This window comes from Oncorhynchus mykiss, chromosome 21, assembly GCF_057628025.1.
Source record: "Oncorhynchus mykiss isolate SJ-2025 chromosome 21, ASM5762802v1, whole genome shotgun sequence".
NCBI classification, from domain to species: Eukaryota; Metazoa; Chordata; class Actinopteri; order Salmoniformes; family Salmonidae; genus Oncorhynchus; species Oncorhynchus mykiss.
Window position 1 is genome coordinate 20,744,604 of NC_143042.1, and position 16,220 is coordinate 20,760,823.

The following is a 16,220-nucleotide window of genomic DNA, read 5'->3' on the forward strand; positions in this document are numbered from 1 at the left end:
AATGACCCAGCATTGACCTCGTGTGGTTGGAATTGGAAATAGCGTCTCCACTCAATGATGGACAGACAGTAGCCTACGACATTGGTTCATTGATCTGGTGATGTTTGTGAAAATATCCATAGTCAGTACCCATCCAACATTCAGCAAGTGATTGTTGGAGAAATGTGTGGCTGAGTGGTCAAACCTGTGTTATATTTACAGACTGTGTAATAACAGTAGTAATAGATCAGTGATAGTCGGCTGGTGTGGAACAGGAACCAAAGCCAATAGGGCTCCATGCCTTCTGCACGTGTCCGTTTGGCATACCACAGACCACATGACTGAGCATGTAACAGTGGTTCTCTAGCTGCAGGGCATCACTGGGTGGAAAACCTGAGCCATGTTCCAATAGGCTACTATAATATTGCATAATTTCATCCTCCCCTTCCAGGAAGTAATTGTAACTCTCAAAGACAGTCTGGTAGGTCTAAACAATGATCACACAGATTAAAATGATCCAGTCATGTCAGATGAGTACTTTAAGGAAGGGAGGAATGATGCATTAAGGATGTCAGTGATCAGCTCAGACACACTGGAGCAGCATTACCAGATAGTGTCCTGTTTGTTCTCCAGACAAACAGTAAACAGTGAGGTCACAGGACAAATCATGAAACAAAAACTGCATTATGTCTTCAGGAGTCTTTGAGTCAGAAATCTCCCGCAACCTCCCCAGTATGGCTTGTCAATTAAGTAAATATTACCAGAGAGAGAAAGGGACAAATCTACTTTTATATGATAAAAGGAAACAGACTGTAGGAAATTCATTGGTTTTTATTCAAAAAGAAAGAAGACATTATTTGCATATTGTGGAAAGGACAGCTCTGTCTCTCTCCAGAACAGGGCAGAGGCATACAAGTCCTCCGTAAAGCTAAAGTTGGTCTAATGATTACAAGAGGAAGACAGCGGCATAACCAGTATACCAGACATTACAAACACACATACACTCAACATTGGCCTTCCATACATACACAAGCACTTCAAGTTACACTTTAATTATATCAAAGGTAATAACATAAAATAGATCAGAAATGCAAAGGTAATGACAAGAAATAATCATTGAAAACATTGTTTAAGCAATCATCAAAAAAACAGGAGATTTCAAAACATAAAGCCAGCACATGCACAGACAGTGCACAATTTCTTAGTGGCTGAGGTTCAACAAACAGCATAATACAAAGTAGAAAAAACATGGCAGACTAAAGAACATATTTAAACATCGGTCTTCTCAACAGAAGATGACATTGAAAGATACAAGATCGGAAAGTTCTACTTAAGTTTCAAATGAAACAAACGTAAAAATGGTTTAAAACATTTTTACATTTAAGAAAGCACAAGGCCAGCGGGACAGTCAGGGACACATGCATCCCTGTGCAAAATGGCTAGCTAGTTAGCGGCGCGCGCTAGTAGCGTTTCAATTGTTGACGTCACTCGCTCTGAGACATTGGAGTAGTTGTTTCCCTTGCTCTGCAAGGGCCTCAGCTTTTGTGGAGCGATAGGTAATGATGCTTCGTGGGAGGCAGTTGTTGATGTGTTCAGAGGGTCCCGGGTTCGAGCCCAGGTTGGGACAAGGAGAGGGACGGAAGCAAGACTGCTACACTTGGAAAAAAGAGGCAAGTTCTAGGCCGGGAGGTGAAAGGACGCATTGTTTAAGAATCTGAACTATCCCAGATTAGGGTTTGGCAGAAATGCCCAGCACAAAGATAGTTGCAGGTCAAAGTGCACAAAGGCTGTCAACACAACAGCTTAGGAGAACGTACCAGGGCTTCGTGGGGTTTACTGGTAAGAGAAGGCACCGGTTTAGAGGTTAGAGAAGGCACGAGGAGAGAAAGCATTGGCATGCTAAGGCACATAAAGGCATGGGCCAATACTGGGATAGGTATTGAAGGCACAGATATATTTGACAAAGCATAGATATTGATAATTAAGGCACAGTATAGATATGGCCCATTTCCACCCAGACAATCAGCAGGCAAGATGAAGCTGCCTATTACCATAAAGCTTATAGTGTATCTATCCAATCCTCTCCGATCTACAGGAGTACTTAGGGTGTGTCAGGGCTATTTTGTGCATTGGAAGTGCAGTAGAGTATTAGATAGCAGCAGGGACTTGTTGACCACGCCCGGCCCCAGCCCCATGCTGGGCAGTGTACTTCTGAGAATGCCAGCGGGTCTCCTTGTACACAAACCAGGCGTTGCCCGCCCACACGATCATATTCAGGTACCCAAACACCTAGAGGAGAGAGGCAGAGATCACTTTAGTCAGAGTGAGACCATATGGTCAAACATAAGTGAGCATGACAAACACAGTATTTCTGTTGGATGTGTAGAAAAACTAAAGGAAAATGTTACATTTTATCTCTTTTTTATCTATGTAATTTTCATGTAATTCAAGTGAATGTGAACTTGATACATTCTCATTAACAAGCATCATCTGTAAGAAGATAAAAGAACGGTTGAGTTACTCACCACAGAGACATTGAGGGTGCGCATGTTGGCAAAGTCAGTGACCTCGCAGGCCACATCGCTCTCCTTGCAGAGTGCCAGTGTGGAGGTGATGCCCGCTGTCCCGGTGGCATCCTTCACGTTCTGCAGCCCCTTGGCCCATGCTGAGGAACACACTAGCCACAGGAAGGCAATCGCTGCCGTCAGACCAAAATCCTGGGGGAAGAGAGGGAAGAGGGAACCGAAGTCATCATCACTTACTTTGACCTCGTTGGAACCACTTTGTTTCAGCAAGGTTTAAAATGGATAAGGAAGTCCATACAATTGTAGCCTGATCTATGTGTGATGTCTTGGTTGGCGTGACAATGACCAGAGGAGTAATCAAAAGACAGAAAAAAAACAGTTGTAGGACCATGCCAAATAAATTGTTCACATCCTACTGGAAGATATGCATGAATAACTCAAGACATTGGCTTAAAACATGTAGGCCTATTTATTTATTGCGTTTTTTTGGACAGAGACGATGTACAACAAAATCATAAATCTCAGAACGCTGAGAAATTATGTGTTGCACAAGACTTATGATGTCAACTACTCCCTTCACAGAACAGCTCAAACTATCTCGAGACAGAATTGAAAGAGGAGTGGGAGGCCCCGGTGCAAAATTGAGCAACAGGACAAGTACATTAGAGTGTCTAGTTTGAGAAACAGACACCTCACAAGTCCTCAACTGGCAGCTTCATTAAATAGTACCTGCAAAACACCAGTCTCAGACTGGCCAATAAAAATAAAAGATTAAGATGGGCAAAATAACACACACACTGGGATAGAGGAACTCTGTCTAGAAGGCCAGCATCCAGGGTTCGCCTCTTCACTGTTGACATTGAGACTGGTGTTTCAGTCACATCTCGCACCCTACAATACACTTGTCTGTTCAATGCATGTACATACTGTAGATTGCCCACTCCATAGCAAGCTGTTCTATTTGTTGGTGAATTAATTTAATGTCAAGCTAAATATATAGTGGGGCAAAAAAGTATTTAGTCAGCCACCAATTGTGCAAGTTCTCCCACTTAAAAAGATGAGAGAGGCCTGTAATTTTCATCATAGGTACACTTCAACTATGACAGACAAAATGAGAAAAAAAATCCAGAAAATCACATTGTAGGATTTTTAATGAATCTATTTGCAAATTATGGTGGAAAATAAGTGTGAAGGTGCGGACTGCGGCCGCAAAACCTGACTCTAAAGAGGATGGTCCGGGTGGGCATCTCTTCACGGCGGCGGCTCCGGTGCGGGACGTAGACCCCCCTTCACCCGCAGATCCCTTCGCTTTGGTGGTGGCCCTGGTGCATGGGCCTTCACTGGAGGAACTGGGCAGCAGATCATCGCCGACGGAACCAGACCACCGATCATCGCCGGAGGCTCCAGACCGGAGACCCTCGCTGCAGGCTCCGGACCGGGGACCATTGCTGCAGGCTCCGGACCGGGGACCGTCGCTGGAGGCTCCGGACCGCGGATCAATGCTGGAGGCTTCGTGCCATGGATCCTCACTGCAGGCTCACTGCAGGCTCCGGGCCATGGATCATCCCTGGAGGGTCTGTGCCATGGATCATCACTGGAGGCTTTGTGTCATGGATCATCACTGGAGGCTTTGTGCAATGGATCGTCACTGGAGGCTTCGTGCCATGGATCATCAATGGAGGCTTCGTGCCATGGATCATCACTGGAGGCTTCGAACATGGAGCCGGAACAGGTCCCACCGGACTGAGGAGACGTACTGGCAGCCTAGTGAGTGGAGCTCACACGTCCTGGCTGGATACTCACTCCAGCTCGGTGAGTGTGGAGAGCTGGCACAAGATGCACTGGGCTATGACGGCGCACTGTAGGCATAGTGCGTAGAGCCAGCACAGGACACACTGGACCGTGGAGGCACACTGGAGGTCTGGAGCGCAGAGCTTGCATAACTCGTCCTGGCTGGATACCCCCCTTAGCCCGGCAAGTGTGGGGAGCTGGAACAGGCCGCACTGGGCTTTGCTGGCGAACCGGGGACACCGTGTGTAGAGCTGGTGCAGGATAACCTGGGCCGAAGAGACGCACCGGAGGCCAGGAACGCTGAGCCGGCACAATCCGTCCTGGCTGAATGCCCACTCTAGCACGGCCACTGTGGGGAACTTGCATAGAGCGCACCGGGCTGTGGATGCGCACTGAAGGCATGGTGCGCAGACCCGGATAGCATGGTGCTTGACCGGTCACTCGCTCCCCACGGTAAGCACGAGGAGTTGGCTCAGGTCTGAACCCTGACTCTGCCACTCTCCCCGTGTGCCCCCCTCCAAAAAACATTTTTGGGGCTGCCTCTCGTGCTTGCCTTGTTGCCGTGACCCCTGGTATCGCTGCCGCTCCTCCCTTGCTGTTTCCTCCTGTTTCCATGGCAGGGTCTTGTCCCCTGCCATAACCTCCTCCCATGTCCATGAGGTCCTCCACTCACTCTTCTCCCGGTTCAAGGATCCCTGCTCCTCCTGGCCAAGCTGCTTGGTCCTTTGGTGGTGGCTAGTTCTGTTACGTCTCTCGTCAGAATGAGGATCGGACCAAAGCGCAGCGTGGGAAGTGTTCATGATTTTTATTGATCAAAAAACACTCAAACAAAATAACAAAGTGAAAAAACGAACAGCTCTGTAAGGCTGATAAACTATACAGAAAATAACTACCCGCAAAACACAGGAGGGAAAAAGGCTGCCTAAGTATGATTCTGTATGCCTCTGATTGAGAACCACACTCGGCAAAAAACAAAGAAATAGAAAACATAGAAATAAAGAAACTAGAATGCCCACAGTCACTCCCTGGAATAGACAAAATAGAAAATAAAAGCCTCTCTATGGCCAGGGCGTGACAGCAATCAGTTGGTTGTACATTTTGATTGAACAGATATTCCCATATATTTTCAGTAACTGCATATACCGCCTAAGTTCCTATTCATATTATCACTAACAAATATAATTACAAATATTTTAAAAATCCATTAAGAATGTTTTTTTTATTAATCAGTATATTTGAGTTTAACCATAACATTTGTTGTAATATTTTTTCTATCTTTTCTGGAGGATAAAACTGAAATTGTAACCAGCTTTGTTTGGCGTGTTTAAGAAAGGGCGATACTTTAAACAAAATCAGTCGGATATGAGAAGTTGTAATTTGTATGAAGGCAAAAAGGCCATTTTTGAACAAAGGATGAGCCTTTCTTTAATGATCTACCGGAGAACCATTTTGGGTTTAAGTATAATTTATGTATGAGGTGAGCTTTTAGTGAGAGGTTTAAAGCTTTAATATTTTATCATTTTCTCTGGCTTAGCATTCCAAATAAAATGAAATATTTTTTGCTCATACGATTTAAAAAACGGAGTCATCTGGAGTAGGCAATGCCATTAGTAAGTAAGTAAACTTTGATAGGACCAAAGAGTTAATCAATGTGATTTTTCCATAAATAGACAACTATTTACCTCTCCATAGTTGCAGAATCTTATCTATTTTTGCTAACTTTCTATTGAAATTATTTGTGGTAAATTCATTTATATTTTTTTAGATTTGAATACCAGGCATGTCTACTTCACCATCCACCCATTTTATTGGTAAACTACAAGGTAGTGTAAACACTGTATTTTTTAACGATCCAATACATACATATGGTACACTTGTCATAATTAGGTTTTAATCCAGAGAAGCTAGAAAAGTGATCAAGATCTTCAATGAGACTGTGCAGGGATCCAGATTGTGGACTTAAGAAAAAAACCAGAGTCATCGACATACATTGACACTTTTGTTTTCATCCCCAGGATTTCTAACCCATGTTCTTGTTGGATCTAATTTTAATAGCTAGCATTTCAATGGCCATAATAAATAGATATGGAGACAACGGACAGCCTTGCTTTACTCCTCTTAAAAGCTCAATACTTTCTGAGAAGTATCCATTATTTACTATTTTACATCTGGGGTTGCTGTACATAACTTTAACCAATTGTATAAGAGATTCGTCAAAATTAAAGTAATGAAGGCATTTATATAGAAATTCTAGTCTTACTTTATCAAACGCCTTTTCAAAATATGCTATGAAGACCAGGCCTGGTATCTTCGATGTTTCATAATGTTCAATTGTTTCAAGTAATTGTCGTATATTACCTTCAATATATCGTCAATGTAAAAAACCTGTCTGATCAGGATGAACAATATCTGGTAAAACCTTTTATATTCTATGTGATACGCATTTCACCAGGATTTTCACATCACAACATTGAAGTGTTAGAGGCCTCCAGTTTCTTAAATGGACTGGATCTTTATACTTACCATGTGGGTCCTGTTTTAGAAGTTATGAAATCAGACCTTCCTGTTGAGTACCTGAAAGTCTACCATTTGTATTAGAGTAATTAAAACATGCTAATAATGGATATTTGAGTACATCAAAAAGGTATGATATACTTCTACTGGTATACTGTCAAGCCCTGGTGTTTTTCCAGACTGAAAATATTTTATTTCCTCAAAATGTCCTCTTCTGTAAGTTGGCCTTCACACAGGTCTTTCTGTAAATGTGTTAATTTTACATTATTAGTATTATTAGTATTATTAGGAAAGAAATCCTTACAGTTAACATCATGCAGTGGAAATGGAGGATACAAAAGAAAACATATGCATAAAATATTTAGCTTCTTCTTTCAAAATATAATTTGGTGAATCATGGATAACTCCATCATTTGTAACGAGTTTCTGTAAATTATTTTTGGTAGAATTCCTGTTGAAGAGTCAAGAAAAATGTTGTGCATTTTTCACCATTTCCCATCCAATTCGATTTATTTTTGTAATATAATACACTTGATCGTTCTTGAATAAGTACCTCCATTTCTTTTCGTTTTTCCTCTAACCTATTTTGTGCCTCTATAGTAGTGTTGCATACAATAAGGGGATCTGCTGTAACTATGTTGTGCAAAAAAAAGTAAATTATGAATTATTTTGTTTTAGTCAAGAACAAATTGTCTTTCAATAGGTTTTGATTACATTTCCAATATCCCCGTCTACGTGGAATTCTGTAAGAGTTAAATGGAGGCCAATTAGACGGTGTTCCGATCGCATTCGGTCTCCTATTAATATTTTTTTTTTTACTTTTGATGTCAGCAAGAATGAGACTAGGAAGAAATCAATAATGTATTTTGCTGGTCGGAACAGTGGAACTGAACAAAAAATAATAAAGGTTCTGTTCATTTTGATTCCAACCCCTGCTTAGAACGTAAACTCTCATCAAAGAGAACTACACCCCTGAACCATATGTCCACCTGAACCTAGCAAGAAGCCAAAGGTCAGTTTGTGCACAAGTCAGATCCCGCACCCTCCCTCTGGCTATAGAGACAGGCAGACTTAACAGATTGCCTGAAGAAAAGAGAATTTTCCTAATGTGTGATCTTGGGAAAATCGAAAACAAAATCCATTTAGTGTTTTATTGCCCTCTGTATAATGATCTCAGATGTTCTTTGATGATCTGAGATGTTATTTTTTGTAAACATTTTGATGATTACCCTGAAGTATTCTGGTTACGGGACAAGCAGAGGCTTGAATTTTGTTTCAGACAGGGTGTGTTTGAGATTTCTCAGTTTGTTCACAATGCCTAGAGGAGAAGGAGAAATGTACCGTTTGTGTAGTGTGGCTAGATGGTAGCTGTACTTGTTATTGTATGTGTATAATTTGTCAAATGTTATTTTGTTTTGAGTACAAGTAAAATGGTACTATGTTTAGTAGTGTCTTGTAAGCCCATGTGGGCTGGGCACAAGTAGGTGTATTACACTTAAATAAATAATTTCAATCAAAATCAAATCACATCAATCATATTAATGTCAAGTCACATATGGGGATTTCAATCTAGGTTTTGTCCTTTTACTTTCCCAGTACTCACAAACATAGGGCCGAAGTCAGAGTCGATGTACATGTGCATGTAGCCCAGGTAGACGAGCAACGCCACTATAGAGTACAGGAAACAGATGATGGCCACACCCACAAAGAACTGGGCCGAGGAGGCGGAGTCTCCCACCAGGTGGGTGACGGGCACGGAGTGGTTACACAGAGTGGTGTTGGCCTCCAGTAGAGCAACCAGGTTTAACCTGGGGACACAACACAGCTTTATACTTCAGTGTACGTGATATAACAAGAGTTATCCAGGGTATTTCTGTAAGAGATCAGTGTCACACTGTAAATATACTGAACAAAAATATAAACGCAACATGCAAAAATTTCAAAGATTTGACTGAGTTACAGTTCATAAGGAAATCAGTCAATTGAAATAAATTAATTAGGCCCTAATCTATGGATTTCACATGACTGAGAATACAGATATGCATCTGTTGGTCACAGATACCTTTAAAAAAAAAAGGTATGGGCGTGGATCAGAAAACCAGTCAGTATCTGGTGTGACCACCATTTGCCTCATGCAGCGCGACACATCTCTTTCGCAGGCTGATGATTGTTGTCCCACTCCTCTTCAATGGCAGTGGAAAGTTGCTGGATATGGCGGAAACTGGAACACGCTGTCGTACACGTCAATCCAGAGCATCCCAAACATGCTCAATGGGTGACATGTCTGGTGAGTATACAGGCCATGGAAGAACTGGGACATTTTCAACTTCTGTACAGATGCTTGTGAAATGGGGCGGTGCATTATACTGCTGAAATATGAGGTGATGGCGACGGATGAATGGCACGACAATGGGCCTCAGGATCTTGTCACGGATCTCTGTGCATTCAAAATGCCATCGATAAATGCAATTGTGTTCGTTGTCCGTAGCTTATGCCTGACCATACAATAACTCCGCCGCCACCATGGGGCACCCTGTTCACAATGTTGACATCAGCAAACCGCTCGCCCATACAATGCCATACATGTGGTCTGCAGTTGTGAGGCTGGTTGGACGTACTGTCAAATTCTATAACATGACGTTGGAGGCGGCTTATGATAGAGAAATCAACATTCAATTCTCTGGCAATAGCACTGTTGGACAGTCTGCAGTCAGTATGCCAATTGCACGCTCCCTCAAAACATGAGACATCTGTGGCATTGTGTTGTGTGACATAACTGCACATTTTAGAGTGGCCTTTTATTGTCCCCAGCACAAGGTGCACCTGTGTAATTATCATGCTGTTTAATCAGTTTCTTGATATGCAACAACTGTCAGGTGTGGATTATCTTGGAAAATGAGAAATGTTCACTAACAGGGATGCAAACAAATTTGTGCACAAACTTTGAGAGAAATAAGCTTTTTGTGCATATAGAACATTTCTGGGATCTTTTATTTCAGCTCATGAAACATGGGACCAACACTTGACGTGTTGCATTTATATTTTTGATCAGGTTACTTATTCCCAGGGGATATATAATGACAATAACAAGAGGATAGAATGGAGACTTTATATTGTCAAAATTTCAGCTGCAAATCTTTCGGATTGACAATTAAAAAGTATCCTTTGTGTCATCTAGTTTAACCTGATACATCTTCACTGTACAGGTCACTTCCTGTTTGTGTCATACTACACCTGGAATAAACCCCAGTCCTTACACTGCACAAGAAAATACTCATTCAGTTTAATGGAGGAAATGATCAGTTGAGGTCATGGGGTCAAGTTGTTTCCTCCACCATGAACATCCTCCTACAGATGAAAAAGTTTTTTTTTTTTGTGCAGGGTCTAATAGTTGTATGGGGTATCAACCACAGTAACACACAGAGAGAGAGGACTGACTGACACCCACCTGAAGGGATAGCTAAAAGTAACATTCAGCGTCTCGTTCCTTCCTTCACCGCAGAAGAGGGACACGATATTCGTGCCAGAATACCCCCCACAGCTCCCAAACGCAAAGATGGCTGTCAGCTGTTTAAAACAGAGAAAGAAAGAGTGATTGAGAGAAAGAGAGATATCAGGTCAACTGTTTTAGCTGAGCAGGGAGAATGGAGAAACATTGCTTACACTGGGGACATACTGTAAGATACTGTAGTAGACCAGCTCAGGGGGGGGTGTTTTGATAAACGGAATGAAAGAATTGAATAGCACGCATGCAGCATCACACCCGACAAACAGTAAGCTTGCCAAGAACAAGAAGGATCTAACGGTCTATATAAAGATCTGTTCTGATCCTCTTTTCGTTCTCTCTGCTGCAAACTATGTTGTTCTCTGTTGATACTCTCTCTCTCTAGATGTAGGCTAGAGGGAGTTAGAGTGTAATAATACACTGCACCTTCAGAATGAATCAGTTTCGGGTACAAGTTGCCCCTAAGCCCAGAGCTAGGAACAGCTTTACCCTTTCTAATAGGAACTAATAGGACAAAGAAACACACAACTGACCTGAGATCAGTGTCTAGGGTGAACTTAATCTTACTTTGTGACTGTGCCTCCATTCTTTCTCGCCCTTCTGCAGATGTTTTTATTTCACAGTGTGACAACTTCTTGTTGACTGACTACCTCATTGTAGAAATGTGTGCCATCTCACAGCAATTAATATCTAGTAAGCACTGCAAATGCACAGACAGAGACAATAGCCTGTTGTGTAGAAGTCTATGGTCAGATGACTGGGGTGTTGCTGCCTGTCTGGCCTGCAGCCTGTATCTTGAAGGATTTGCACAGTGAGAGAGAGAGAGAGAGAGAGAAGAGCTAAATGTTTAACCTAATTTCCTCCTGCATAGCTACACAGGATTCATTTGACTGAGTTATGCAGACTAACGGTTTTCTTGTGGTGAAGGAGAGGCGGACCAAAACGCAGCGTGGTTATATTGATTCATGTTTAATAAAAAAAGGTAAACACGAACACTTCAAAACAATAAACGTGGAAAACCAAAAACAGCCCTATCTGGTGCAAAACACAGAGACAGGAACAATCACCCACAAACACACAGTGAAACCCAGGCTACCTAAGTATGATTCTCAATCAGAGACAACTAATGACACCTGTCTCTGATTGAGAACCATACTAGGCCGAAACATAGAAATACCCAAAACATAGAAAAACAAACATAGACTGCCCACCCCAACTCACACCCTGACCATACTAAATAATGACAAAACAAAGGAAATAAAGGTCAGAACGTGACACAGACATGTCGGTTAAACTTGATTAATGCATTTTCTCCAAAAGCATGGATTCTGAGGACAACATGGTTTCGAAAGTGGAAGGAATGAAACCCTGGCCTGAAAACTGGATCACATCTTTCAGTTCTGATTAACTCTCTAAGCCTTGGGGAGAGGTTTACTAAGCTAACATATGGAATTGTTTTAAGATGGTCATACCATGGATAATTTAGCTATTTGATTTAGAATTTTAGGACCCCTGTAGGTATAAAATAAATATAAAAAAATGATTTGATAAAATATTCAATTTGACCATTACGACTATAGCCCATAGAAACGCATTGAATAACACATTCCAGGCAAAAACACAGTAAAGAAATCTTAAGGAATAAGGTTTTGAAGTATCTGTCCTACATATAGGAGATACAGCCTAAGAAAGCTTATGAAATATGAGGTTTTTGGACACATATTTAACCCCCAAACGACCTCCAAACTTCCATTAATTTTTTAAACTGGTACGGGGTTTGTAGGTTCAGACACTACATGTGAGAATACCGTTTTTTGGGTTGTCTAATGTTAATGGTCTTACAAACACAGATGTAGCTCGGCCACCTCCCACCGCAGACTTTGCTAAAATGGAGAGTTGAATGAATGTCATACTGTAGGCTATCATTATTTTGTCATTGCAGAATCAGGAGAAAAGAGACTGACAAAATAAAACAAAACTGTGACACATTAGTTAAGAAATAACTGATGAAAGCTTGTGTGGTTTGCTCCAACATGCAACATGATTGAAGTGCAAAAAAACGTGATATACAGTATTTTCTATTTTATTTTCTCAGGCCACAGCCCCGAACTAGAGTGAAAACTCCCTCCGCTATTAGAACTGTTGAGCTGCAGATTTTCTCCAGTAGGATTCTGGACAGTGTCGCCTACTTACCCATTCTACAAATTTGATGAATCCCAGCGGTTCCTTGAGAGGCGCCAAGTTCAGTCGAAATCCTGTCATCATCTCCCCCGACTCCCCACCTATCTAAATATTATCTGAATGAAAATTAAGTATATGTTGCCAGAAAGTAACAAAACACGTTTCAATAAGTTTGACAGAATGACGTGGTACTGCGGGCAAAGCTTTGTGCGCTCCGTTTTGGTGATGCCTCTCCCTTCTACGCAAATACCGGAGGCTACAGTAGAAAAAAATATGAAAAACGGTCAAAGTTTGCCTTTACAGAGTAATTTTTACTCTCTCGGTAGATAGTTGCAGTTTAAATAAATTAGGATTAGGTCTACTTAGCAAATCCTAAAATGATTAAACAACTGATAGACTAACGATGGAAAGTAACGGTTCTCTCAACTGCGCGTCTCGAATTTCTTATCCCAAAGGACACTGTGTAAGCCTGCAGATGACTGTAAAAATTATGTCTGTCTTTCCCACTAAGCTGCTGAACCTTCGGTCTCTGTTTGGAAAAATCTTTCGGTCTCTTGTTGCAAGTTTCTGCTACTCTTGGAAAGGGAAGGGGGATACCTAGTCAGTTGTACAGCTGAATGCATTCAACTGAAAAGAAAATCACCAAACTGATAATTCTTTAAATTCCTTCACATAATATGGGGTATCGGGCAGTTCAAAAGAAGCAGGTAGAGTCATCTATATGTCTATAGCGGTGAATTCTGACCTCAATTGTAACAGTAACGGTCAGTACTGTTCAATATCAGGGAGGAAGTTTTTTTTCCATGAGTATAGCCTTAGCCCCATAGGGTGGCGCACAATTTTTCCAGTGTCGTCCGGGTTAGGGGAGGGTTTTGCCAGTCGGGGTAGGCCATCATTGTAAATAAGAATTTGTTCTTAACTGACTTGTCTAGTTAAATAAAAAAAATTATAATACAGCATATTGGATGACTCATTCATATTCCATTCACCCAGTTCAATGTAACAGCGATAGGTTTAGGCTACTACATGATACTCACATTTTCCCTATACCCATCATGAGGTTGCTACAACCTAGCCTATGAATGAAAGTTTACAACTGTAGGTGCACATAGGTCAAGAGACACATTTGAGGTGACAGACAAGTGACACATGGACAGACAGTGACATTCAATACTGCATCAAGCTGATATAGGGTGTTATCATTAGTCCAACAGTTGCAGAGGAGAGTTTTTATTGGACAAATTCAGGTATGTGTATCCCCATTTGTTCTGTTAAATTAACTTTTTCAACAGAATCGGCGGAATGAATACACCCGACCACACGTAAACACAGTTCACTTTCATAGCAGTCATGTTGTATTCCTTCTCACGCCTAAGTGCTCTCCTCCTCTCACCTCTTCCCTTGTGAACTTCAATGCACAACACATCAGCTGTATGTGACCAGGCGAAAAAAACTTTCCAAACCGCTACACACAGCCTACATCATTGTCATCATATTAGCTAAAGTAATGTCATTATCAGCATAGCTAATAGAACTAATGCGGTAGTAAACATGTTACAATCATGCAGTAACGTTGACGTACCATCAGTAAGCAGTTACACCGGCGGGCCCGGTGGCAATAAATGAGTAATACCGAAAGCTTAACTTGACTTGGAAGAGTTCCAGTGCTGTGTTGGAAAGTCATATCCAGCTAGCAAACAGTAAGCTAAATTAGCTAGCTGCATTTGCTAGCTAAGTAAGTGAAACTGAAAAAAAATGATATTCTCTCTGTCAGATTCTCTCTTGCTTCTCCTTCATTTTGGAAGAAATTAATTTGTTTAAAACTGTTCAGCTATTGTCTTGCTCTCTTTAAGTCAACTACTCTCCACATTGTATACACTGCAGTGCTAGCTAGCTGTAGCATATGTTTTCAATACTATATTAATTATCTGATCCTTTGATTGGGTGGACAACATGTCATGATGCAAGAGCTCTGATAGGCTGGAGAGGGTCCTCCGGAATTTGTCATAATTACTGTGTAAGTCTATGGAAGGATGGTGAGAACCATGAGAACCAGAACGGGGGTGAGAACCAGAACTTCTATCTTTTGTATTGAAGTCAATGTACCCAGAGGAGTGTTGTGGAAATTATACACAGGGACACTCAAATTCAATCTTAAATTAATCATTCTTTATTATCAGCGTGCTGGAGAGGTTCCAACCAACTAAATGCATCAAGTACACATATCGATCAGGAGCTTTCTTCTTTGGGGCAGTCCCGTTATCCCTTATATACTAGTTATAAACATGTTACATAGGCATAGTTAATAGGGTTGGTTCCAGCATGTCTGATTAGAGGGGGTGAGGTTCACCCTGTTCTCGGCCAAATTATCCATTCCATGCATCTAGATACCATCTGTGGTTACCTCGAGAGAGAGAGAGAGGACAGACCAGAACAACAGTTTAGTTTATGGCATTTCTGATTCAGGAAATCCAGACAAATTATTCACTGTTTGATACATTATTACTACTACCAATATTCTTAATACAAATGTCTAAAACAAATGTCAAAGAGAGTAACACACAGTTGAAACCATTTTCCCCCACCAAATGGACTTATACTCCCCTATCATCTTGGCGAGTTACAGGGTCAGGTAGTCAGAGGGCTAGTCCTTAGGGAGACATCCCAACGACCCAGCAGACCCAATCTGGTGAGGTTTTTATTGAAGCAAGACAAAACCAAACCAACAAAACAGCAGCAGCAATACACTTATTCATATAAAACTAGAGGTGGGGGGAAACTTCAATCCATTTGAAGTAACTGTCAACCATTATCAACATATTTTTTTTCCTTTTACAGTCAGGCATGCGAAGAAAATATATTTGCATATTTACCAAAGGGCCCCAGGGGACTGGTAATTTCCCCTTTTGACACATGACTCACATCATGATTCATGTATCCAAATAAACACTGGCTGTTAAATCAAAATAACAAATCAAATTAAAATTACAACCCTTGACGAATCCATCTTAACTTAATTGTATCCCAAACGGTAATTCAATGAATAGTCTAGAGACAGGTTCCCTCATTCAGGGACAGTGCTCTCTCTATCTCATTCTCTTGTTCTGAATCACACACAGGACTGTTGATCAATTATAAACTTCTTCCTAATTATCTAGTGTTTACATAGCCCATTTAAATCTAACCCAATCTCTCTAGTCTTTCTAGTGAGCGTGATCAGGCCTCACCAGGAAGTTAGAACAGAGGTCAGAGGTCATTCAACCCCATTAAGTGAGTTTTTCTCCCCTGTACCTCAGACATTATTTAAAGATATTTGGAACATTTCAACATTTTGTGTATCAGGTTTACATTGTTTTTTCAGTACATTTTGTATCAAGGTGGGTTGTCTGTGGGTGCTGGCGTGTGTGGTAAAAATCTTAGTGTTAAAAACAAACAAAATGGCTGTCACACCCTGGTCAAAGTATTTTGTGTTTATCTTTATTTATTTGGTCAGGCCAGGGTGTGGCATGGGTTTTTGTATGTGGTGTGTATGTATGGGGATTGTAGCTAGTGGGGTGTTCTAGCTAAGTCTATGGCTGTCTGAAGTGGTTCTCAATCAGAGGCAGGTGTTTATCGTTGTCTCTGATTGGGAACCATATTTAGGCAGCCATATTCTTTGAGTTTGTCGTGGGTGATTGTCCTTAGTGTCCTGATGTCATTGGTCTGTGTTAGGTTACACAAGTATA

General features: G+C 41.4%; 1 protein-coding gene across 1 annotated transcript; it reads right to left on the bottom strand.

The window, feature by feature from the left end:
• Window positions 1-795: 795 nt before the first annotated feature.
• LOC110500206 (synaptophysin-like protein 1) lies at window positions 796-13,278 on the bottom strand. Its single transcript, XM_090214177.1, has 5 exons — window positions 12,508-13,278; window positions 10,258-10,376; window positions 8,413-8,617; window positions 2,505-2,696; window positions 796-2,268 (listed from the first exon to the last, which is right to left on the bottom strand). The coding sequence occupies exons 1-5, from the start codon at window positions 12,577-12,579 to the stop codon at window positions 2,128-2,130; spliced, it is 729 nt and encodes a 242-aa protein (XP_090070303.1). The 5' UTR covers window positions 12,580-13,278; the 3' UTR covers window positions 796-2,127.
• Window positions 13,279-16,220: the final 2,942 nt, after the last annotated feature.

Excerpts from the sequence above, each read along its gene's own strand:
- LOC110500206 (XM_090214177.1), bottom strand. The coding sequence starts at position 12,579 with ATGATGACAGGATTTCGACTGAACTTGGCGCCTCTCAAGGAACCGCTG. Across the intron at positions 8,618-10,257 it reads ACTTTTAGCTATCCCTTCAG|GTTAAACCTGGTTGCTCTAC; the intron begins GTGGGTGTCAGT and ends TTGTGTCCCCAG. Across the intron at positions 2,697-8,412 it reads CTGACTTCGGCCCTATGTTT|GATTTTGGTCTGACGGCAGC; the intron begins GTGAGTACTGGG and ends CTCTTCCCCCAG.